Source organism: Nannobrachium achirus, assembly GCF_963921795.1.
Source record: "Nannobrachium achirus genome assembly, chromosome: 11".
Classification (NCBI taxonomy): Eukaryota; Metazoa; Chordata; class Actinopteri; order Myctophiformes; family Myctophidae; genus Nannobrachium; species Nannobrachium achirus.
The window spans coordinates 7774171-7799850 of record NC_137820.1 but is presented as its reverse complement, the minus strand read 5'-3'; the positions used below and the strand labels follow the sequence as shown (position 1 = coordinate 7799850).

The following is a 25680-nucleotide window of genomic DNA, read 5'->3' as shown; positions in this document are numbered from 1 at the left end:
ACAACAGAAACACCATTACATCTGTAATCACAATTATTTGAGCGACAATTAATAGTCAAGTAAGATGTCATAATGCTGACAGCCCTAACTTTCATTCAGGGCTGCATGGGGACCCATTCACCTTCATCTCCACGTGCTAAAAAGGATTATTGTGAATGTGTCCAGAGAACTATAGATGGAGGAGGGTTTGTGATTCCTAATGCCCCCCGCCCTGTCCCCCAAAAAGAGAATACTGTATGAACGGAAGTTTACCACTTAAAAACATACATAAATAGGCATGTGATGAATAGCTCGCATCACATCATGTCGTTTTACTTTTTCGGAACCTTTTTTATTGTGTGTATGAACAATCTTGAATATCTTTGGTGCATTTTGAGAATTTCCTAAAATGTGTCCCTGCTTCATCTCTCTCTCTCAGATAAGGGGTCCTTGGACTGGAAAAAAAAAAACATGGGGGGATTGTGTCGGCTTACTACATATTCATGTTAAATGTTGTGTTTTCAGACATTTAACCACTTGAAACCTCAACACTATGTAAACGTGACCTTTGGCTCTGTATCCCCCCCCCCCCCCCCCCCCCCCCCCCCCACACCCAGAATAAGGATGCTAGGATTCAAGTGGTTAACATATAAATTAAACATATCTTATCACGGACTCCCCTACCGCGGAGTCCCAGATCCCCCCTGTTGAAGACCCCCTGCCTCCTCCTTTGCTCTAGTCTAGAACATGGGGTTTTCAAAGTGGGTGACGGGGCACCCTGGGGTGCCGCGACGGCAGTCCAGGGGTGCCCCAGGGTATTTGGAATTTATTTGGACACTTGAAAAAATATTTAGTGTCATTTTAAACTTGAAGTACAAAGTTATTTTCAGTCAGTTCAAACCAAAATGTCTATTATCTCAACATTTTCCTCGCAACATAAATCACTAAAATACGGTATCATCACCATCGGGCATAAACCTTGTATCTCCAAGTTTCAAATGTGTACGTCTTTTGGTAAAGCAAAGCCCTGCTTCATCATACAAGACTGTCGCACAAAACTAGTGAAAACAGCCGATCTACAAGCACACAACGCCTCGCGATCTTGTGTGCTTGTAGATCTGCTGTTTTCACTAGTTTAGTACATTTTATAGATGATAAATACAAAACTAACGGTTTTGGACATACAAGGTTTCCACCCGACAACGACGACATGCTATAAATATAAGGTGCTGGGAGTGAGAATTATAATGTACGGGGTGCCTCGGATAAAACAAATATATATTTATGGGGTGCCCTGAGACAAAAACGTCGGGGAACCCCTGCTCTAGAAGTCGTAGGGCGAGACGAACACGGTGACCTTGGTGAGGTACCGTCCCAGCAGCCTGTTCCTCTGCAGCTCGCTCATCTCCACGTCGGCCTGCAGCTCGGCGGGGCCCTGCACGGGCCGGACCAGCAGGAGCGTGCCCGTCTGCCGGCCCGCGCGCTGCACGCTGAAGTGGCCCCCCCTCTGGCCACCTCCCTGCTGGCCCCCCGCCAGGCCGAAGCGCAGCGTGTCGCCCAGCACGCGCGCCGCCGACACGCGGAAGAGGACGCGCGGCGCCGTCATGTTGGAGACGACGGCCAGGTGGTGGAAGGAGACGGAGCTGGGGGCCTGGAGGCACGCGCTGTCGCCCTGCATGCACGGGTTCCTCTCACACCGCCTGGGAGAGGAGGAGAGATGAGATCAGTGTTAGTAGGTTCCTCTCACACCGCCTGGGAGAGGAGGAGAGATGAGGTCAGTGTTAGTAGGAGCAGTATACTGTACATGCCCGGGTTCCTCTCACACCGCCTGGGAGAGGAGGAGAGATGAGGTCAGTGTTAGTAGGTTCCTCTCACACCGCCTGGGAGAGGAGGAGAGATGAGATCAGTGTTAGTAGGTTCCTCTCACACCGCCTGGGAGAGGAGGAGAGATGAGGTCAGTGTTAGTAGGTTCCTCTCACACCGCCTGGGAGAGGAGGAGAGATGAGATCAGTGTTAGTAGGTTCCTCTCACACCGCCTGGGAGAGGAGGAGAGATGAGGTCAGTGTTAGTAGGTTCCTCTCACACCGCCTGGGAGAGGAGGAGAGATGAGGTCAGTGTTAGTAGGAGCAGTATACAAACTGATCACGGTGGCAGTTAGCCTTGCAGAGCCATGTTAGTGCATGGGCCATAGGGCAGGAGCCTATCTCCTGTTTCTGTAGTGTAGCATGATATGCATCAAAAGCCCCTTTTCCACTGGCCCAACACCACACCACACCACTCCACACCACACCGCCCACTTGTGCCAGGTTTTCCACCACAAGGACCTGGGTAGAGTGGTGTGAAAGTGGTACTAAACGTGGTACTAAAAAGTATCCAATCTAGAGTAGGTCTGAGCTAGGCCAAACAAGGCCTAACACTTCATAATGACTGACCACTCACTGACTTTTCATGTAGACCACCAGGATATAGTTGTAATAAATGATAATAGATTCTATTGTGTCATAACCACTATTATAATCTATTATAGTGTATTATAATTATCATAGTAATACATTCATACTTTATAGTGTATTATAATCACAGTTATAATCCATTATAGTGTATTATAATTTAGGATAGTTGTAATACCAATTTATATTGTATTATAATCACAGTTAAAAGGGTCAATTTGTTTCTTACCGATAGGGGTACTTTTGTGTAATGGAAAATGTAGATATTTTTTATGTAGTGTGGTGTGGTGTAGTTTAGTGTGGTGTGGTGTGGTGTGGTGCTAAAGCTGCAGTCGAAAAGGGGCTAAAGAGACTAACCCCCAAATCCAACCCTTCATGCTGACTCTTGCTGAGTGCTAAGTAGGTAGGCAATAGGTATTGGAGCCCATTTTTTGAGTCTTTGGTATGACCCGGCCAGGGAATCGAACCCTTGACTGAGCTGAAATAACCATAATAACCACTTAAACCTCATAGCCTACTTAGTAAACCAAGTGAGTTCAATATGCTCTACTTGGCCCACACGTTTCTTTTCTCCTCTACACCAAATCTCTTTGGTTGCTTATCAAGCTTTCAACACATTGTGTTGCAACGAATTGTGAGGTTGTAGATCAGTGAATTCTCCCTCCAGAATAGGGATGCTAGGATTGAAAAAAAAAAGACAAAAAAAAACAAACATAGTTTATAAGGAGGGCAAGACAATTATCTGTAGGCTATACCTGTGGCAACTCCAGCTAGACTGCCATAGCGCTCAAACAATGACTCTAGCCTTTCCAGTTCCGAACACGTTAACGTGTTTTACTTTCAAGAATTTGGGCGACACAGTAGACGAGGCACGAAAGCAGGCTTCAAACTCTGCAGGCTTGCAGCTTATCGGGACCTACGGTACAGGAATACAGTTTACAGTTTAGGCATTTAGCAGACGCGTTTAATCCAAAGCGACTTACAATAGACAGTACATGCAATGTTGTGGTCTGCAGGGAAGGAAGCATGGGAGAGCCGCTGTTTCACACGCGCGAGATGTCTTCACAGGGTTCGCAGAGAATGTGTTGTTCAGATTTAACTGACACCCTTCTTTAAACACCCTCTCATTTCAGATCCACACACACACACACACACACACACACACACACACACACACACACACACACACACACACACACACATACACATACACAGGGGCGTCACAAGGGGGGGGGGGGGGGGGGGGGGGGAGTGGGACTGAGTCACTAGAGCCCAAGGTGGAGGGGCCCTAGTAACTTTATCTATTGAAAAATAGCAGATATACAAGCTCACAGCGTGGCACCGAGTGCCGCGCTGCGAGCTTGTAGATCTGCTATTTTTGAAAAGTCGTGAAAATGTGTGCAAATCTTTGAATATATGTATTTTTTAAGCGAACATTTGTAACTCTAAGTTTGCTTCTGGGGGGGGGGGGGTCCCTGGAACTAAATATTTTGAGATGGGGGTCCGTGGCCAAATACCTATCATCTTGGGGGTCCTTCACATGAAAAGGTTTGAGCACCACTGACATGGAAACATAGGTTTCTTGCACACATTTTCAAAATGTTTCAAAAATAGCAGATCTACAAGCTTGCAGCGCGGCACTCGGTGCCGCGCTGTGAACTTGTATATCTGCTATTTTTTCAATAGTTAACATTCATGGAGGGCCCAGAATTTGGTGTGACGCCCCTGCACACACCACACACACACACACACACACACACACACACACACACACACACACACACACACACACACACACACTCTTCCTGTACTTTCTTCACACAATAGGAACTATGATTTGCACACCGAACCAATAAATCTGTGTGGATTCCTATCGTGACTATGCTAAACAATTTCCCCCCCTAGCTCCTGACCGCTATAGTAAAAAGGGACCACCGTCATTATTTTGGCGTCAGAGCAATTTAGAGCTGTTGGTGGAGTTTGTGTGAGAATTGGCTGAGGTTAAAGTGTCAGGAGGAGGAGGCGTGGAGGCGAGGTGGTGACAAGGGAAAACTCCTTCCCGTCAACAAAAGAAGTGTTTGGTGACTTTTTAAACGGTGGTTCTCAACCTTTTCTGGATCCAGGGCCCACTTGGAGATCTCAAGCCCACCCATGTGACCACTTAAAGTCAGTGGTTTTCAACCCTTTTCATACCAAGGTCCATGATTTTATTCAGCATTTGAGCCACGGACCACAATTTGATTAGATTTAGCCTCTGAGACCCAAAACTTGAGAATATTCTGTTATCTTTGGATAAGAATTTGTCCACAATTCCATGCTGTATTGATGTGTGTTAGGAGAGATGACAGGCAAACTTTGACCCAAATAACATTATCCATTGTGTAGATTTGTAAATTAAGTAATGCAGGTGGTTAACGATAATTTAACTCTTGAGAGCGTAAAATGAAATCAAATGGACCCGTGCGGGTCCATTTGTTACAGATAACCCTATAAGGATCCATTGGTTACTGACTGTCCCATCATTTAGCTGGGGACCACCAGGAATGCCTTCAAGGACGTGGTGGTCAGAGGAGAACCACAATTTTAACCCATTTAGACCTGGAAAGCCTATACGTTCAATCCGCTAAAGCATGTGTGTTATTTGAGTTGTTAGTTCATAATTGTCACTGTCAGGCAGAAACCTTGTATCTCCAAGTTTCACATTGTTCTGTCTTTTATTTGTATTTTATTAAAGCACTACTTTGTCACAAAAGGGCGTCGCACAAATGTAGTGAGTTCCCTCAGCCCTATGTTCCCTCAATGTTAAACCACTATACCTAACCCTAACCCTAACCCTAACCATAACCTCAGTCAGGGAACATAGGGCTGAGGAAACTTGAGCAAGACCCCAGTTGATCTACAGCCACACAGCGCCTCACGATTATATGATTGTAGATCGACTATTTTCACTATTTTAAATTGCTTTTTAAATTATAATAAAAAAGTCAATGTTGGGATTACATTGAGGAGGTCTTGATGTAGGTGGATGTGTTATAATAAGATCTTACATTGAGGAGGTCTTGATGTAGGTGGATGTGTTATAATAAGATCTTACATGGAGGAGGTCTTGATGTAGGTGGATGTTATAATAAGATCTTACATTGAGGAGGTCATGATGTAGGTGGATGTGTTATAATAAGATCTTACATTGAGGAGGTCTTGATGTAGGTGGATGTGTTATAATAAGATCTTACATTGAGGAGGTCTTGATGTAGGTGGATGTGTTATAATAAGATCTTACATGGAGGAGGTCTTGATGTAGGTGGATGTTATAATAAGATCTTACATTGAGGAGGTCTTGATGTAGGTGGATGTGTTATAATAAGATCTTACATTGAGGAGGTCTTGATGTAGGTGGATGTGTTATAATAAGATCTTACATGGAGGAGGTCTTGATGTAGGTGGATGTGTTATAATAAGATCTTACATTGAGGAGGTCTTGATGTAGGTGGATGTGTTATAATAAGATCTTACATTGAGGAGGTCTTGATGTAGGTGGCGTTCTGCACGCGAGGACACTCCACGCTCACACACTGGAAGCCTCCGTAGGTGTTCACACACACCTGCTCCCCGCTGCAGTTGTTCAACCCGCTGCTCGCACACTCATCAATATCTACACACAGGCACAGGCATCACACAGTAGGGCATTAACGGAAAAGTATTAACTGAGTCGACTTCATTACAGAGAAAGTCGAAGTTGAAAAAGAAAATCCTTTGTATTTTTTTTCTATCATTTTGCTCCATGTGTGCGTCTGTACAGCATTCAAACTGTAGCATTGCTTATTGTCAAGGACGGAATGATCCAATATTACAGTGCTACATTACATTTGGTATAACATGGTTCTATTGTGAAAATAGCAGATACATGCTCACAACTGAGCATGTAGATCGGCTATTTTCACAATTTCTGCCTCTATATATTTGACAATTTGGACAATGTTTAATTTGTCATTTTAGAGGTATTAAAAAGTCCTTAAATTGGCACTTTAGAAATGTGAAGATATCCTCTATAAACTTTATGTTGGTTTGTTTACAGTTGAGTGAGAAAACAATGTTGCACATTAAGTTAATAATCATCTGGGGACCCCCCCAAAATAATTGGGGGGGTTGTGTGTGATGATGTGATGACGTCATCAAACGATAAAGTCAACTTCAACTCAACTTTTTACTGAGTCCAGTCGACTCATCGCAAGTCGTTAATGCCCTATCACACAGCATGCATGAGTGACAAGTACCTGAAAGTCAGCAGTCAAAGTTACTGTACATCTTCAGCAATGTTAATTTCATAGACTGAAACTACGACGAAAGATTGTTGGTTTCGACTAGCCTTTTTCACTGACGAAAATCAAAAGCTCACATGTGACGCATTGTGAGCTATCTATTTCCAAAGGGCCCCGAAATGTATGGGCTGAAGTGGTCAATGTATGTTTTGTAATGATAATCAAAATCTACTAAGTAACTAGTAGGCCTAACTAAGGTTTTCAAATGAATGTAGTGGAGTAAAAGTACAATATTTGGATCCGAGATGTAGTGGAGTAGAAGTAAAAGTATTGGAAATTGGAAATACTCAAGTAAAGTACAAATATCTCAAAATTGTACTTATGTACAGTACTAAAGTAAATCTACTCAGTCACTTTACACCACTGACTATGACTATATTGACAAATTTGTCAACAAATAAAAACTAGACTAAAATGTTAGGGAGGGACTAGTGGAGAAGAGATCCAGTAGAACTAAAAGACAAGTCATCTTTATGTTTGTTGCGCTCTGGTGTCACAAGATCTACAAGCTTCTGGCCACACAATTAAGTATTGTAAGTAAAAAAAAAACAGATTACCAAAATACGACTAAAAAAACATGTGGAATTGCATTCAAGACTACCGGTATGACTAAAACTACATAAAACTTTGCTGTGAGGCAATATCGCCACCGTGCCCCCCTTCTTCTCATATCGTCGTTGTCGGGTGAAAACCTTGTATGTCCAAAACCGTTCATTTTGCATTTGGCGGTGCGAGGCGTTATGTGCTTGTAGATCTGCTGTTTTCACTATACTTTTGTGCGACGGCCTTGTATGATGAAGCAGGGCTTTACTTTGCGAAAGAACGTACACATTTGAAACTTGGGAGATACGAGGTTTCCACCCGACAACCACGATATTCTTAAACCACGCCATCATTTGTTGAAGTTCTGACCTGTGCAGCTGCGTCCATCCCTGGCCAGTGTGTATCCGGCAGGACACAGGCAGTGGAAGCTTCCCGCTGTGTTCACACACTGGTGCACACACAGCCTGCCAGGCTTCCCCAGGGGAAACACCTGGCACTCATCAATGTCTGAAACAACACATTCATCATCAACATCATCACCATCATCATCACCATCACCATCAAGGACGTCACTAGCTCTGGTCCATCGCGTCACCTCCAGTGACGCTCTGACAGACCCGTCGGCAAATGAATAGACCGCGTTTTCTCAGCCCCTGCGAGCGCTCAACTTCAGTCAAGATAAACAAAACTACTTCACTACTCACCAAACCAAAGGTAGTTTTGCGTTGTTGAAAGTATATTCTCCACGGTGGTGAGCCCCTCAGCACCCCACCCACTCTGTAAAATACACTATTTTTGGCATGAAATAAAGTGTCTCCAACTCGACCGCCGCTTATTTCCGGGTTGTGAACCATTGTATATGCGGTGGCCGCTAGGTGGCTCGAGGTGGGTGCGTTTTATTTCATGACAAAAATAATGTATTTTACAGAGTAGGTGGGGTGCCGAGGGGCTCACCACCGCGGAGAATAGACTTTCAACAACGCAAAACTACCTTTGGTTTGGTGAGTAGTGAAGTAGTTTTGTTTGTTTTGACTCAAGTTGAGCGCTGGTAGGGGCTGAGAAAATTCATTTCTATTCATTTGCCGACGGTTCTGTCAGAGCGTCACTTGTGGTGACACGATGGACCAGAGCTAGGGCGTCACACCAAATTCTGGGCCCTGGGTACAGGGATTCACTGTGGGCCCCCCATGAATGTTAGCTATTGAAAAATAGAAGATATACAAGCTCACAGCGCGGCACCGAGTGCCGCGCTGCAAGCTTGTAGATCTGCTATTTTTTTTTTTTATTGTGAAAATGTGTGCAAGAAACCTATGTTTCCATGTCAATGGTGCTCAAACCTTTTCATGTCGAGGACCCCCAAAATGATATGTATTTGGCCACGGACCCCCATCTCAAACTATTTAGTTCCAGGGACCCCCACAGAAGCAACATTTGAGTTACAAATGTTCGCTTAAAAAATCTACAAGCTCGCAGCCGCGCTGTGAGCTTGTATATCTGCTATTTTTCAATAGCTAAAGTTACTAGGGCCCCTCCACCTCAGTCCCACTCCCCCCCCCCCCCCCCCCCCCCCCCCCCCTGATCACCATGCAGGGTTTAGGTCTTAGGGCTGCAGTAATAAGCATTACTGTAACTACCCATAGGTCAGTGGTTCTGAACCAGTGGTCCAGGGACCACCAGTCATCCTTGAGTTGGTTCCAGGTGGTCCCCAGGCAGCTAAATGATGGAGAGTTGGTAACCAAATGCATACTTATGGATCTAAATTTACATTTTACGCTTGCGTTAAATTATGGATAAAAATCTCCATTTCTTAATTTGCAAGAAGTCTACACAATTGGAGAATGCAGATTTGTATTATTACGATTTAGGTCAACGTTTGCCTGTTATCTCTCCTATGGTACCACATCAATATAGCATGGAACAAAATGTTATCCAATGATAACAAAACATTCTAAGCCAAATGGTTACTTGATAATCAAACGTGTGACCATGTATAGTCTATGCATAGTAGTAGTACATGTATGTACATTTTAATGATCCTTTTTCTAATATAGGGTTCTCGTGTCAGTATGTGTTGTTTTTGTTTACAGGTGGAATGGTATAGTACTTTGTTTTGTTTTCATGTGGGGACTACGGATGAAATTTAGCATTCTTGCAAATTCCGGTGTATTTACATTGCATTGATGTAGTGTTCATTAATATGCATTGTCCTGTCTAAATAAACAAATAAAGTAAAGTAAGCTTTGGGTCTGAGGACTTTGCTACTCTATTTGACATGAAAATAAGAAGGGGTTTCCTAACCCGTGCAGACGTTGTTGTCCCGCCCCGATATGGTGAAGCCACCGTCGCAGGTGCAGTGGGTGGAGCCCAGGTACTGGGTGCACTGGGAGGGGCGCACCAGCAGGGAAGGAGGGGCAGAGGAGGTGGAGGCCGAGGAGGTGGAGGCCACGGAGGGGGTGGAGTCACTGGAGGAAGGGCGTGACGCCGACGCCGGAGAGGAGGAGGCAGCAGACCTGGACAAGGAGGAGGTGGAGGAGGAAGAAGAGGAGGAGGAGGAGGAGGAGGAGGAGGAGGAGGAGGAGGTGGCGCGAGCCGCGGGGGAGTGGGAGGCGGGGGAGTAGGCTGAGAAGGAGGGCAGGGAGTTGCTGGTGTTGTTGAAGACTGGCAGGAGAGGGAAAAAAACACATCGCCAGACGTCAGTGGTACATCTTTAAAGAGGTGGTGCCATAATTTGGTACTTTTTCAGTTTAGCATGTGTCTATAGCAGTGTTTCTCAACCTTTTTTCTGCATGGGCACACTTTTCATGTCCCAAGAATCCATTGGGCACACCAACATAATACGGGGGTGTAAATATCGTCACTGTCGGGAAGAAACCTTGTATCTCCAAGTTTCAAATTTGTATGTTTCCTCGCAAAACAAAACCCTGCTTCATCATACAAGGCTGTCGCACAACAGTAGTGAAAACAGCCGATCTACAAGCACACAACGCCTCGCACCGCGTGTGCTTGTAGATCGGCTGTTTTCACTAGTTTAAATCATTTTTAAAAATGATAAATACAATACTGGCTTTCAAGCAGTTTCAAGGGGCACACTTGACCCTTCTCAGGGGCACACCAAAGGTCCCCAGGCACAGTGGTTGAGAGACACTGGACTATAGAGTTAACATAATGATAGACCACCGGGTGTGGCTATAATGTGCAAATGTGCCTTCCCTGTGTATTTTTGGTTTCTCCCTGCAAGATGAAAGCCTCTGCAGTCAAAAGGCCTGATCGAAAAACACTGATTTAATGACATCATAAAATAATCCCCTCCCCTTTTAACATACACCCAACACTGTGGGTGTGGCTAACTTCAGCTGGGTCACCACCCACCTGACAACCAGGCATACGTAATGAACTGGTGGGTGTGGCCACATAAAACATAATTTTAACTCTTTCTGTAAACTTTTGTAAAACATCTTCCTAGTATAATTCTGATACCTGATCATCACGTTTAAGGGGGGAAACAATCTTGGCACCCCATCACTAAGGCTCTATAAATTTCAGCCATTTGAAAATAGCCAATCTACAAGCTCACAATGGCATTGTGAGCTTCAAGATCGGCTATTTTCAAAATATTTGTGTACATGTAATACATTTGAAAACTTGTGAAATGGGACATTCTGCATAATGAGTACTTTCTACTTTTGGTACATTTTGATGACAATACAGTACTTTTACTCAATATTTTTTTTATTCCGGACTTTTACTAGTACGAGTATTTCTACATTGCAAAATTTATACTTTTACTTAAGTAAAAAATGTGAGTACTTTTTTCTCAGAGCTGAAATCAGACGTTACGTAAACACTACACACACACACACACACACACACACACACACACACACACACACACGCGCACACACACACACACACACACACACACACACACACACACACACACACACACACACACCATGTTGACCATGAATGAATCATAACACCCACAAACCCAAATATTTCAATTAAATCATTAAGTCATTTCCAGCCTGGACTGCTCCTCCCTATTTTGGGGCGTATCAAGTATTAAACATCCAAAATAAGCAGATCTATAAGCTTTTGTGTTGAGAGCTTGTAGATCGGCTAATGTCACCACGTGAAAACGTCCTATGTTGGAATGATAAAAAAAGATATACTAATACAGCCAATGTATGCTACAGTTGTGCATATTCAAAGTATTGGTTCTCTCATGTTAACCATATTTTATACATTGGCTATTCAAAAATAGCAGATCTACAAGCTCATAGCGTGTCACTCTGTGCCACATTATGAGCTTGTAGATCTGCTATTTAAAAAAAAAAAAAAAAAAAAAAAACTTATAAAGCAATAATTTTTAACCAGCTAGCTTTTAACTAGCTTCTGTTGGTCCTTGGCTGGCACAAAAAATCTTTTCAGATGAGGGTCAAATACATATAATTTTTGGGGTCCTTGACATGAAAAAGTTTGAACGCCCGGGTTAACCCAATTCTTACGAATGTCCTTCTAAGGTTTTTTCTAAGGTTCTCAAACCTTTTCATGTCAAGGACCCCCCAAAATCCAGTGTCTTAAACGACAGTAAACGACAGTAAAGATCCATGGTACAGAGGGTGTCTGGGTGACTCACGCCGGCACATGGGCTGCTGGCCGCTCCACTTGAGGTTGGCCAGACACACCCGGGTCCGCGGGCCAATCAGGTCGTAGCCCGGCTTGCACAGGAAGTGGACCTCGTGTCCCACGCCGAACACCCTCCCCAGTCTGCGCCCGTGGGCGGGGATGTCTGGCTTGGAGCACGTTGCTGGAAAGGAGACAGAGCAGTGTTGATTACGACTTAAACTATGACGAAAAATGTTTAACCCATTCAGAACGGGTACACGTTATTGTGTATCATTATTTTATGCTTTAACAATTGAAAAATAGCAGATATACAAGCTCGCAGCGCGGCACCGAGTGTCGCGCTGGGAGCTTGTAGATCTGCTATTTTTGAAAATCGTGAAAATTAGAATTTTGACCCGATTCTATAAGTGTCTTTTGAATCATAAGGTTTTTTAAAAAAAAACGATGTTTCTAATATGTCAGCAATGTGGCCAGCCATCGTCAAAGAAAAGGTCCTTTTCACTTAACTGGAGCTCAGTTAGTCTGTTCTTGAGAGACTACTACCGGTATGTCAGTGGTTCTCAAAACTTTTCATGTGAAGGACCCCCAAAATGATATGTATTTGGCCACGGACCCCCATCTCAAAATATCTAGTTCCAGGCACACCCAAGAAGCAAAATTTGAGTTGCAAATGTTCGCTTTGAAAATACATATATTCAAAGATTTGCACACATTTTCACGACTTTAAAAAAAATTGCAGATCTACAAGCTCGGCCGCGCTGTGAGCTTGTATATCTGCTATTTTTCACAATCGACTAGCTTTTTTTTTTACTGATGAATGCTAAATAAGAACTAAGCTATGATGACTAAAACTAAGACTATAGCCTATTGACAATTTTGTCAACAAATAAAAACTACGGGTCACATTTTATGTCAAATACAACACTGGGAGGAGAGACAGTCCCCCGCTTCCGTTTTGTCTTAACACATTTATCATCAATCCCATATACATTTTGTCCATTTGGAAATAGCCGATCTACAAACTCACATTGTGAGCTTGTAAGATCTGCTATTTTCAAAAGATTTTACCTTGTAGATTTTCAAAAGATTTTCAAAAGATTTGTACTTTTACTCAAGTAAATTGTGTACACTGGGCTTTTACTTGTGTTTCAACATTGCAAGTAAAACTTTTGAGTACTTTTTTTTGCTTCTTTTGAATTGGAATCCTGAATTATTTGTTATTTTTTAATTGGAATCCTGAAATGTAACATTTTGATTTAATTTGAAACGCATTTAGTTATATACTCATGTTAACCTTATGAATTTAAATACAAGTACGTTAGACAAAAAATACTACTATACTAGTCATTAATCTACTAATATAGACTGACGGAATTAAACCAGGTCATGTTATGAATTGACACAGCTGAAATCAATAATATATCAGTATTCCAGTATTAACCTGCGGGCCGCATTAAGTGAAGGTGGGTGGGGGCCGCATGTGGCCCCCGGGCCGCCAGTTGCCCATGTATGGCCTATACAGTATGTATTGATTCATGCCCGGGTCAAGCATGGGGATCATTTCATTCTCTTAAGTACACAGTGGGACTGCTCTGCCACACAACACAGACAAAATGTGTTTGTGTGCACAAGGCAATAAAGTTGAAGTTGAGATAATGACCAAGAATATATCTAACCATTAAAGGAGCAAACTCACACTCTAACTCACGCTCTAACGCTCACGCTTATCTACGTTTATCTATTCACTCGCTTCAGCAACTGATCCCAAAGTTCACATGGTATTGGCCATTAGCATTATACCAACGGTGACGGAGCCCGAATTTCATTTCTCCCAAATTAAAGCAGTTTATTAGCGTTTTCTACTGTCTGTTGCCAGGGTTACGGTCCGTTCCTCCAGGCCATGGGATCTGTAGCCCCACACACACACACACACACACACAGCTCCCTCTCTCACAGTTAGGAATGTGCATTCTCTCTCTCTCTCTCTCTCTCTCTCTCTCTCTCTCTCTCTCTCTCTCTCACACACACACACACACACGCTTTCACCAGGTGCGTTTGATGTGTCTCTCATCTTCCAACGGGTATGAAAAAACTGTGGAGCAAGCGCATACATCCCCATACTTCTATTCACCTAAATTTGCTGTTAAATTATTTGTATCCATCATAAATATACACTCCTCCATGAGCTGCTCCTTACATTATGATGCTCCCACATATTCTCACGCACGCACCAGTTACAGTAACTTTCCCCACAACCCACACTCTGCACATATTTTGGAGCACATATCTTCGAACGGGTAAGGTCTAGTGTAACAATAACAAGCTGAAAACATGGCTAATGCAGGGCTTTGCCCCAACGTTGCCGGTGTTATTGCGCTGACAAAGCAACAACGTTGCCGGTGTTATTGCGCTGACAAAGCAACGCGGGGATAAAGTGACTTCAGGTTCAGGTGCACATGAAGCATTGGCTGGGTTATGAAATGGTGTCTCTCTCTCTCTCTCTCTCTCTCTCTCTCTCTCTCTATCTATCTTTCTCTATCGTCACCGGTGCTTATGCCATCTTCACTTCCCTCGTCTCTCTTCTGTTTGCCTAACCTTGTGTCACCAGACTTCCCACCTCGGAGGAGGAGCCTGGTATTAATTCTAAACAGGCTGTGTGATCCGCTCTAGGAGTGGCCTAAACTTTAAACACGCAGAAGAAGCGGCGTCGCTTTGTTTTGGTTCCCCCTGTTTGTTTCCCCAATCCCCATTTAAATGCTCAAGATGCGTCTTGCCAATCGCTACGAGTTACCAAACAAACCATTCAAAATAAGCAAAACTACGCCGCATTTAGGGGTTTATTTGGTAGGCCCTATAGAGCACTATGAATTATTTTGGGTTAAAATTGTTTCCGGTTTGGTAGCCCCGGCCAAAGTGTAGTCCGTCTGATGACTATAACATGACGTACCGGTGTAGTCCGTCTGATGACTATAACATGACGTACCGGTGTAGTCCGTCTGATGACTATAACATGACGTACCGGTGTAGTCCGTCTGATGACTATAACATGACGTACCGGTGTAGTCCGTCTGATGACTATAACATGACGTACCGGTAGGTTGTTTCTGCTCCCGACCGGATTACTGATCCCATAGCATTTTTGCCAGGGTGATGGGGTGGGAAATATGGATATTGTTTTAGAATGTGTGGCTTGGAGTGCCATTTCCACCTTGAGTTAAAGCTGCTAGACTGCCTGCCCAACAAGACAAGTTTAATTGTGCGTATGTGTGTCATACCATGTTCTGCAGCTCCGGCATTGATTAAGCCCTGCCTACCCCTCTATCTCTCTCTGTTTTTCTCTCTGTCAGTCTGTCTGTCTGTCTGTCTGTCTGTCTGTCTGTCTGTCTGTCTGTCTGTCTGTCTGTCTGTCTGTCTCTCTCTTTCTCACACCAACTGAGCTCTACTTGGTCTGAAATCACATACTGTACAACCTCCCTCTATTCCACCCTCTCTCTCTCTCTCTCTCTCTCTCTCTCTCTCTCTCTCTCTCTCTCTCTCTCTCTCTCTCTCTCTCTCTCTGTGTTTTTTGCTGACCTAGCCTCCCAGGGCCGGGGAGGGCTTTTTGAAGCTAACAGTCTGTGTACTTACTCTATAGCGTAATTGCAGTCTGGTGCAGTCTTAACGTTTAATCAAGGTTGACCTCACAGGGTTCGTGGGCTTGACCTGACAACCATGCAGCGTCATTCAGGCAGTTCCACATAAAGGACACTAACAGCTATATTTTCCTTCCATGCCTTACCCCTTATCCCTAAACGTCTTTGCCTTTTTTTTTACTATGAAAAAAATTCAAAAAGGAGCCCTAAAAGAGACAACCAATAAGCATTCAGCGTTCACCCTGGGTGAATAAAGCTAAAGTAAATCGTCGTTGTCGGGTGAAAACCATGTCCAAAACCGTTCCTTTTGCATTTATCATTTTAAAAATGATTTAAACTAGTGAAAACAGCCGATCAACAAGCACACAACGCCTCGCATCGCGAGGCGTTGTGTGCTTGTAGATCTGCTGTTTTCACTACCTTTGTGCGATGGCCCGACAGTGGCGATATATAACTAAAGTGTGTGCTGCTCACCATCAGCGTTGCCAGATGTTCGATAATTATCTTATTTGTACGATAAACGTACCCTCTGATCCTTGAGGCCGCAGAAAAGATCGCCCCCGGGCTGGGTCGACCAGGCGAGGGTGTATGAAGATTAAAGACCCGAAACACCCTGCGACCCTGGCTTCTTCACTGATGACATATACATGTCCAAGTATCACCGTAAGGTGTATTAAAGTTCTATACGATGTACGATCAATAATTCAAGAAATGCCCAAATGTACGATAATTTAGCATATCACAGAAAAGAGTGTGATTTATTTTAGATTTTTTTAAACAGGAACCGGTTTGGCTTCTCAAAATAAGTCAGGAAACCACTCAATCTGATCCTATAGATCTGTACTCTAAACAGCATTAAAAACACTGGTCTTTCCAGTCCAGTCTCAGCATGAGTTAAAGGGATATTCCACTTTCAACAGGGAGCAGCGGAAGGGCCTCTCTCCACACACACACCCATTGTAACTTCAAACTCCATTTTAACCATGATAGATTCATTAAAAACACCCATTATTATTTCTGGTGACTCATTTTACCCTCCTAATACATGAGCAGGCCATGTTTTTTTGATAACTTTTTTCATTTATTTTTAATAATTATTTGGGAAAATGGAAAAAAAAATAAAAAAAAATATTATTATTAAATGAAAAAGGTTATGGATAAAACATGGCCTGCTCACGTATTAGGAGGGTAGTATGAGTCACCAGAAAAAATAATGGGTGTTTTTAATGAATCTATCATGGTTAAAATGAAGTTTGAAGTTACAATGGGTGTGTGTGGAGAGAGGCCCTGGGCCTGGAGGGCCTGGTAACATTTACATCAAATATCTAAATATTCAATTAAGCTAATTAAAAACTGTTCAGGGTGTTCATAAAAGCCTAATTAGACGATAAAATTACCAAAAGTTTTTTTGAAAGTGAAATATCCCTTTAAAGGCTTTTATTGGTGTAAGGTCCAGGAAGTTGCCTGCTTCCACACAGCATACTGTATGTGATGCGTTTTTGGCACAAACAAGGTTGTTTCTCACACTAAATACGCATTTCTTATCTCTTTTTTTTGGCATATATCAATTAATCCATGGTATTTTCATGAGTTTTAACAATACCATGTTCTGCAGCTCCGGCATTGATTAAGCCCTGCCTATCCCTCTATCTCTCTCTGTTTGATCCTTCGATGTCGGCTCTTCCTATCATTGTGAAGCAGAATTCACCAAGCGTTGGATTGTTCACCCACTAATAGGGAACGTGAGCTGGGATTAGACCGTCGTGAGACAGGTTAGTTTTACCCTACTGATGATGTGTTGTTGCAATAGTAATCCCGCTCAGTACGAGAGGAACCGCAGGTTCAGACATCTGGTGCATAGCAGGGGTGTAACGATACATTTTAATTGCGATTCGATACATATCACGATACATGGTTGACGATTCGATTCAGTGATTTAAAATCGATAGTAACTATTTAGCAAATAAATTAAATCTGTGTGAAAGGTGTGGATAGTGCAGGTTTTTAAGGGAAACATATATTATTATGGATATAAATAAGTAAAAACTGCATGTGTTTATCTGCCATTGTATATTGACAAACCTGCACCTTGACATGAACCCAGAGATTACACACATTTATCGATAGACCAGTGTAGCTATATGGAATGGAAAAGTAATTAAACCACTCCTTTTCATTTTTTCTTCTTAAAAATGCTAAATACAATGCACAAGTAGGTAGTATCGATACAATCGATCCTTTGCCCTGCCGATTCGATACGATACAAAATCAAATGATACGATTCGATTTTATCTGTTTTCATTTCAATATACTTCGATTTTTTTTAAGTTAAAAATTATATTTTGATGCAGTTACTACTATACTGTTACACCCCTAGTGCATAGCTTTCTGCCTTTCTTTCAAACATGATAATTTTAAGCCTCCGGTAGGATAATTCTCAAATACCTGGAACGCCCCCGAGTCGCGTTAGATTTTAACCACTTTAACCATTATTTTATGCTTTAACTTTAGAAAAATAGCAGATATACAAGCTCACAGCGCGGCACCGAGTGCCGCGCTGCGAGCTTGTAGATCTGCTATTTTTGAAAAATAGTGAAAATGAGTGCAAGTCTTTGAATGTCTTTGACCCGATCTTTGACCCGACTTCTAAATCCTTCCTCTAAATCAGTGGTTCTCAAACTTTTTCATGTCAAGGACCCCCAAAATTACAGGTATTTGGCCACGGACCCCCATCTCAAAATATGTTGTTCCAGGGACCCCCCAGAAGCAAATATTTGAGTTACAAGTGTTTGCTTTTAAATAGATATATTCAAAGACTTGCAAAAAAAAATCATGATTTTTCAAAAATAGCAGATCTACAAGCTCGCAGCGCGGCACTCGGTGCCGCGCTGTGAGCTTGTATATCTGCTATTTTTCAATTGTTAAAGCAGTCAATAACCCTAGGCCTAAATAGGATAATTCACCACTGCTCACCGTTGATCTTCTTGGTGGGCTTGGGCTTGGTGTTGCTGGGCGTCACCATGGTGCTGTTCTGCAGAGCCCCCAGCTTCTTCCTCAGAGAGCGCAGGCTCTGCTGATAGGACGCCTCATGAGTCGCCAGCATCTTCTCCACCTGCCTCAGGGAGTTCTGCAGCTCCTGATTGGAGGGACAGTTCTGGGAGGGGCGGGACAAAGGTTCAGGTGTAACTAACTATATGCATCACCTGTAGACTGGAGGCAGGCACAGGCAGTGGCGTCAGTTCAGAAAAAGCCAATTGGTATGGCAACATGACTGGTGTCTTGCACGCGCGCGAAGCACCAGTCATGTTGCCATACCAGCAACAGGCATGATTTATATTTAAAAGTAACTTTTATTTTCCCCCCTGGACCCGGGTATGGCAGCTGCATACCCCTGCCATACCCAATTGACGCCCCTGGGCAGTGGGCACAGGGTCTAAGGGCTGTATTTTGATTGCCTTAACTAAGCATAGACTGTAAAAAATATGGACGGTGGGAAGCCATTGGTTTCTATGCTGCGCAAATGAAGCTTTTTTTGGCCATTGTATAGGTGACACCATCATTGTAGAAATCAATGTTCATTGGAAGAAATGATACCATCTCGAATGCTATTGGCTGCCAACGGTCACGTGCAACCGCAGAGATACATGGGACATTGTCTTGAGCTTGCCGAAAAAAAGCACACGAAGAAGAATCATCACAAGCCTATGATCACATGCCCCTCCTACAGCATAGCCTGCTATAACATCAAATATAACATAAATTGGACCATATTTTCACAAAACGCATATCATGGTGATTGAAACGAGGCTTTAAACTAGCGACAGGAACCATAAAGTATTTATGACAATGTTTATTAAGGTAAGAAAATCAAATGTAAAAGTTCAGGGGAATAGAATAGAATCCTATGGAGAACATGTTGCTTCTGGTGCCAGAACAGCGCAACTAGCGGCCAATCATAGGAACTTTCTGTTCCGTGTTGCTTCATTTTAAATCGGGACAACTACACCCCTGGTTTTAAGTACCAGCTCTTATTCAGTGATTGTATTTCATTCAAATAAAAATATAATTGGTACATTTTCCATTCATTCTCCCCACTAGAATGTGTGCTGACCATATAAGGACTTCCACCATGGCCCGTGTTACGAGCATAGCTAGATTCGGTTTTCAGAGGTGGCCAGCCAGTCCTCGACCAATCAGGGTAGAGTGTGGCCATAGTCATGTTATGATGCTTAGTTATGATGGTCAAAATAAAGGTTTTGAGTACCACAGTCGCTCTGAATTAAGAAGAAAAAAATGCCACAATCGTAGTAAATCAGTATCATACATATCCTGAAGCTGGAGACGTAGGCCTACCGATATTAAGTGATTGTGTCTAATATAATGATCAAAACAAGAACATTATAATGGTGTAAATCTATAAAAAACGTAACATTTCCACGCTGTAAGGCCAGTATGGTACAAGATGACCCCCGGCCACTTTCATTATCACTGAATACACCTTTAACTTAAAGGCCTGTCCATACTGTCTCCGACCACCGAACCTTTCGCCAGAGAGTTCCGACTTTCCTACGGGCAGTTCTCGGAACTTTAATTCGGGGTAATGATTTTCAGAAGATGCAAGTGACGTCATTTTGTAGTTGAACCGGACCTTTTGCGACCAAAAGTTTGGTGGTCGGAGACAGTATGAAAAGTCCTTTAAGTTAAGGCATAAGAGCTGGTACTTAAGACAATCAAAATAGAGCTCATAAGTCTAAACTACAGACTGTAAAGGTAGCTCTGCACCAAATAGACTACTACACAATACTACAGACTGAAAAGGTAGCTCTGCACCATCTATACTATAATTTTGCGAATGTCTGAGTGAGTGAGTGAGTGAGTGAGTGAGTGTCTGTCTGTCTGTCTGTCTGTCTGTCTGTCTGTCTGTCTGAAACAGCGTTTCTCCTCAGTGGCTAAAGCAATTGATCTGAAATCGCATCACCATTAGCATATGAACACACCTAACATAACTGTGAAGCCCGTTTGTCACTTTCACAAATCATATACTGTATATTAGCATTTTTATGGTGTATCTACTATCTATTCTGCATCTAGCATGAGGCACATCTATTCTGCATCTAGCATGAGGCAACATGTTTAACCAGCTCTCTCTCTGTGTGTGTGTGTGTGTGTGTGTGTGTGTGTGTGTGTGTGTGTGTGTGTGTGTGTGTGTGTGTGTGTGTGTGTGTGTGTGTGTGTGTGTGTGCAGGCAGGCAGGCGGGTGTGTGCGCAGGCGGGTGGGAGGGTGGGCGGGCGGGCTGGGGGGGGGTAGCCATTAAACGAAACGGGTATTTCTTACATTGATGCTCCTACATATTATCATGCAAGCACCAGTTAAAGTTACTTTCCATCCCTCATATACTGTATGCACACTGCACATCCCATAACCCACACACTGCACATCATTTTGGAGCTCATATCTTTGAACGGGTAAGAGCTAGTATACTATAGACCAGGGTTCCCCAAGGGCCGAATCATGTCTAGCCAAGGGCTACAACATTGCAGGGGGGCGACGGTGGCGTTCCCGCTACTCCAGCAACAGTTCAGATATCGTCGTTGTCGGGTGAAAATTGTGTATGTCCAAAATCGTTCGTTTTGCATTTATCATTTAAAAAATGATTTAAACTAGTGAAAACAGTCGATCTACAAGCAAACAACGCCTCGCACCGTGAGGCGTTGTTTCGGCTGTTTTCACTACTTTTGTGCGACGGCCTTGTATGATGAAGCAGGCCTTTACTTTGCAAAAGAACATACACATTTGGAGATATGAGGTTTCCACCCGACAACGACGATATACTAGTGGTTGTTGCTGCTCTTATACCACCATTATTACTGGGGTTGGTGGGGGCCAGACAGTAGCCCCCCGTGGGCCGCCTATTGGGGAACCCTGACGTAGACTACCACAGATTACAGTATTTTCTGGACTATAAGGCGCACCTGACTATAAGGCGCACTGTCAATGAATGGTCTATTTTCAAACTGTTTTCATATATAAGGCGCACCTGACTATAAGGCGCACATAATAGACGCTACCGTTGCGTTATGCATCCAACAGATGGAGCTGTGCTAAAGGGAATGTCAATGTCAATGAATGATCCATATATAAGGCGCACTGGACTATAAGGCGCACTGTAGTTTTTTGAGAAAATTAAAGGCTTTTAAGTGCGCCTTATAGTCCGGAAAATACGGTACTACAAACTGGCAGTTGAATGAAGTCAGGAGATCAGTCGGTTGGAAGGTGTGGGGGAAAACGTAGCTGAATGCACTTGAGAGCCAACACCGACAGACGGCTACTATGGTGCTAAAAATACCCTCACCTGACCTGTTACCATTTCAACAACAAGCCCACTGCTATGCGACTGCCCATTTAACAGCAGATTTAACAGTATGCCCACCACCCATTCAACAGCAGATTTTGGGCAACAAGGTCTTAACTAGAGACAACCTTTAACACTTGTTGTTTACTTGTAGATCTGTTCTTTTTCTCCACTGAAAAATACACGTTTCAGGCTAACAACACGACAAAGTATAAATTAGGCTTAAGAAGTTTTATTTGAGACAAATGCTACTGCATAATATTGGGACATTCAGATAACATATTTATGTGGAAATTACCATAATAATGACTAGACTTTGAAATATCAGAGAGTCTGTAAATAAAGATGTAAATTCAACAACTTATTCATAGGCCACCAATCTTAACCCGCAAATGTAACACGTTTTAAACAATACAATCAGGTCAACTCAATACAGGTCAGTATCATATATAAGACCCTAAATGGTCTATGCCCACCTCCCCTAAAGGAATTCATAAAAAGGAAGCCTGATAGAGGACTCAATACTAGAGCAATCACTAGAGGGGATTGCGAAGTACCGTACCGGGTAACCGCTTTTGGAAAAAACACCCTTTCAGTGCAGGGATGTTCAATCTGGAATGACCTATCTCTAACAATAAGAGACTGTTTGTCATTTCCATCCTTCAAGTTCAATCTAAAAAAATGGTTAGTTGACAATCAAACCTGTGACCATGTATAGTTCTAAGAGTACAGCTCATGCCATGTACGTATATTTTTAACTATCCTTTTTTAATGTAGGGTACTGTTAGTAATATGTGTTGTTTTTTTTTTTTTTTCTTGGTTCAGGAAAAATAGTATTTGTATGTATGTTCTTAGGCGCCCTCTCCTAATGTAGGGTTACTGTTTGTTGGTATGTATTGTTTTGTCTTCATGTGGGGACTACGGATGAAATTTAGCATTCTTGCTAATTCCGGCTTATTTACATTGCATTCATGTAGTGTTCATTAATATGCATTGTCCCGTCTAAATAAACAAATAAAGTAAAGTAAAGTAATATGATTTACCACAATTACCAGCAGTATTGGGCTTCACGAAAAACAGATAAACGGTGTAGTATCTATTTACAGAAAGACCAGAAGGTGTTAATTCTATATATAGAAGTGAGGTTTTCAAGCTGGTGTGAAAATCCTTCTCCCATAATTACAGCTGTAACGTGTGTGTGAAAATTGGCCCCGTGCCCCCAGAGAATGACCTCTCACTGCATGGGATTAAACAACACTGACTCATCCGACTTGGCGTAGTCTATGGCAAATTCTAGACTTTGTTTTTACACCATTATAATGCTCTTAGTTTGATCATAAGACCCAATTGCTGAATGTCAGTCTCCAGGTTTTCTTCAGAATTATGTATGACATTGATTTACTACGACACATTAGGAGTCTAGGACAGGATTTCACAGATGTTTTATTTTCAAGGATCCCATAACTCTGAGAGCTAGTGTACAAATGGAACGGGTTAATTTAGTTCCATTTGTACACTCTAAGAGTTACAGACCTGTTGTGGTCATTTTAGGGCTATAGCTCTTTATGTGTTTGTGAATAGGCTACTCATTTTGTATTTTGTCTGTGGAAAAAAATAGAATTTTGAAAAAAATGTCCATCACAAGCCAACATGGCTTAATGTTGTTTTTCTTTTGTTTTATAATTAAAATGTAAAGTGCCAGATTGAATTGAGTTGTTTTACAAAATGACTCAGGTGTCTACTTATCGATCACTTGTAATTGCTTTTTTTTATATAAATATATATAATTGTAAAACCTGACTGACAGTAATAGCCTATGGGCATATTATTGATAAGCGTTCTGCATAATACATTGTAGCTTTAGCTGGAATAATTCAACAAAAATGCCCTACAAAAGTGTGTTAACATGCTGCCTTTTTTCAAATGATATCTTACAGTGAATGAAGATGTTGACTTGAATCTATTGCACATATTTTAAGAGCAGTCTATTGAATATTGTCTTTGATTGATCGAAACCTTTATTAGAAGTTTGCGTAGGAAAAGGTACAGTTTCATGACGGTATAGTTCACTGGTCTAAGCCAGCGGTTCTCAAAGTGGATTCCAGGGACTCTGTGGGTTCCTTTAGGGGGGTCTAAATTGACCCATACACGTCTGTAACTGTGACAGTGTACAAATGGAACCAAATGAACCCTAACAGGTTCATTTGGTTCCATTTGTACACTGTCACAGTAAAGGGGAGACCTTGACATTTTAAAGTTTGAGAAACACTGGACTAAGCAACAACAGCAAAAGAGGGGGGTTAAAAAAAACAAAGAATAAAAGTTACAGGCTAAACTGATCTGATTGATTAAAGCTATTAATCAAAGCCTACTCACCTGCGCAGAGGTAGAATAGATGTGATGCAAACACAGCATCACCATCACAACACCGACCAGCTTCAACATCCTTGCTGTAACAATCCACAGCTTTTGGTCACCTCACCTGCACTTCTGATGCCCTTAGTTAACTCCCAACTTCACAAAAAAACAATGAGTAGAGGGTTTTCTGTATGGCTTACAGCGGCAGTCAGAGAGAGACAGAGAGGTCACAGGCTGTAAACCAGTCTTTGAGTTCTCCTCCTTCAATATAAGGACCCAGACTGCACTGACTGACTGACACCCAACTCAGCTGTTCCTCTGCAGCCACTGACTGTACAGTTTAATCTGCAACTCCAAGAGCTTTTCCTTTTTTTCTTTTTTTTTTCTTCTTCTCGAAGGCACTTGCAGTGGTGGAAAAAGTACACTCAAAATCTTTTGCATAAGTAAAAGTATCAATAGGTCCCTACTGCAATTTAGAAATACTATACGTTACAAGGAAAAGTCTAGAATTCTTGAGTAAAAGTACAAAAGTATTGGCATATAGCCCACTTACCAAAAGTAAAAGTACAAACATATTTGAAAATAGCCGATTTACAAGCTCACAAGGCATCGCGATGGGACATGTTGTGAGCTTGTAGATCTACTATTTTCAAATGGCCTATTTAGAAAATTGGACTAAAGTGGTTGTTTTATAATAATGTATATCTGCAAAGTAACTTAACTAAAGTATTCAATAATTGTAATGGAGTAGAAGAAGTAAAATATTTGCAAAAGTATTGAAGTAAAAGTATTGAAAATTGGAAATAGTCAAGTACAAATACCTCAAAAATTTACTTTTACTTTGTTACTTTAAACCACTGCCCTCCAAGAGGGGTTTTTTTTTTTTTTTGAAGGCACTTGCCAAATTTCTCCACGCATTCATTTATCATTTCAACCACTGACGCATCTTTAAAAGCCCAGAGATGAAGTCCAGTCCATGGCAGAATATAGTGCAGTGGTTTGAGAGAGTTTCTCCTTTAACTTACTTACATCTGTGGAGCAAAGTGCTTTGAATTTTGATACCCATGCAGTGCATAGCCCCCAAAATAGACACGCTAAATTATAAGGAGAAAAAGTCCAAACTTAAGCCCAAGTATAGCGTCTTTTAATCATCTTTCACAACAAAGGAGCTGCTTTTGGTAACAAGTTTATTTCCATATCACTGGACTTGACTTCGCTCTCTGGCTAAAAGGCAGGAATGTTAACATACACACCAATTACACTGACTGTAAATCTTAGTTTTGAAAATTGAAACATGCTGTCGTGCTGCTGTAATGACTCTAAAATGACAGGGACAACTATCTGGAACATGAACTGATATAGGCTAGTGTGTGTGTGTGTGTGTGTGTGTGTGTGTGTGTGTGTGTGTGTGCGTGCG

General features: G+C 42.3%; 1 protein-coding gene across 1 annotated transcript; it reads right to left on the bottom strand.

The window, feature by feature from the left end:
* Positions 1–1303: 1303 nt before the first annotated feature.
* LOC308293691 (fibulin-7-like) lies at positions 1304–24350 on the bottom strand (the record flags this gene model as incomplete). Its single annotated transcript, XM_080736286.1, has 7 exons — positions 1304–1679; positions 5943–6081; positions 7661–7798; positions 9590–9801; positions 11909–12101; positions 18526–18706; positions 24282–24350. The coding sequence occupies 7 exons, from the start codon at positions 24348–24350 to the stop codon at positions 1304–1306; spliced, it is 1308 nt and encodes a 435-aa protein (XP_080592412.1).
* Between the last annotated feature and the right edge of the window lie 1330 nt (positions 24351–25680).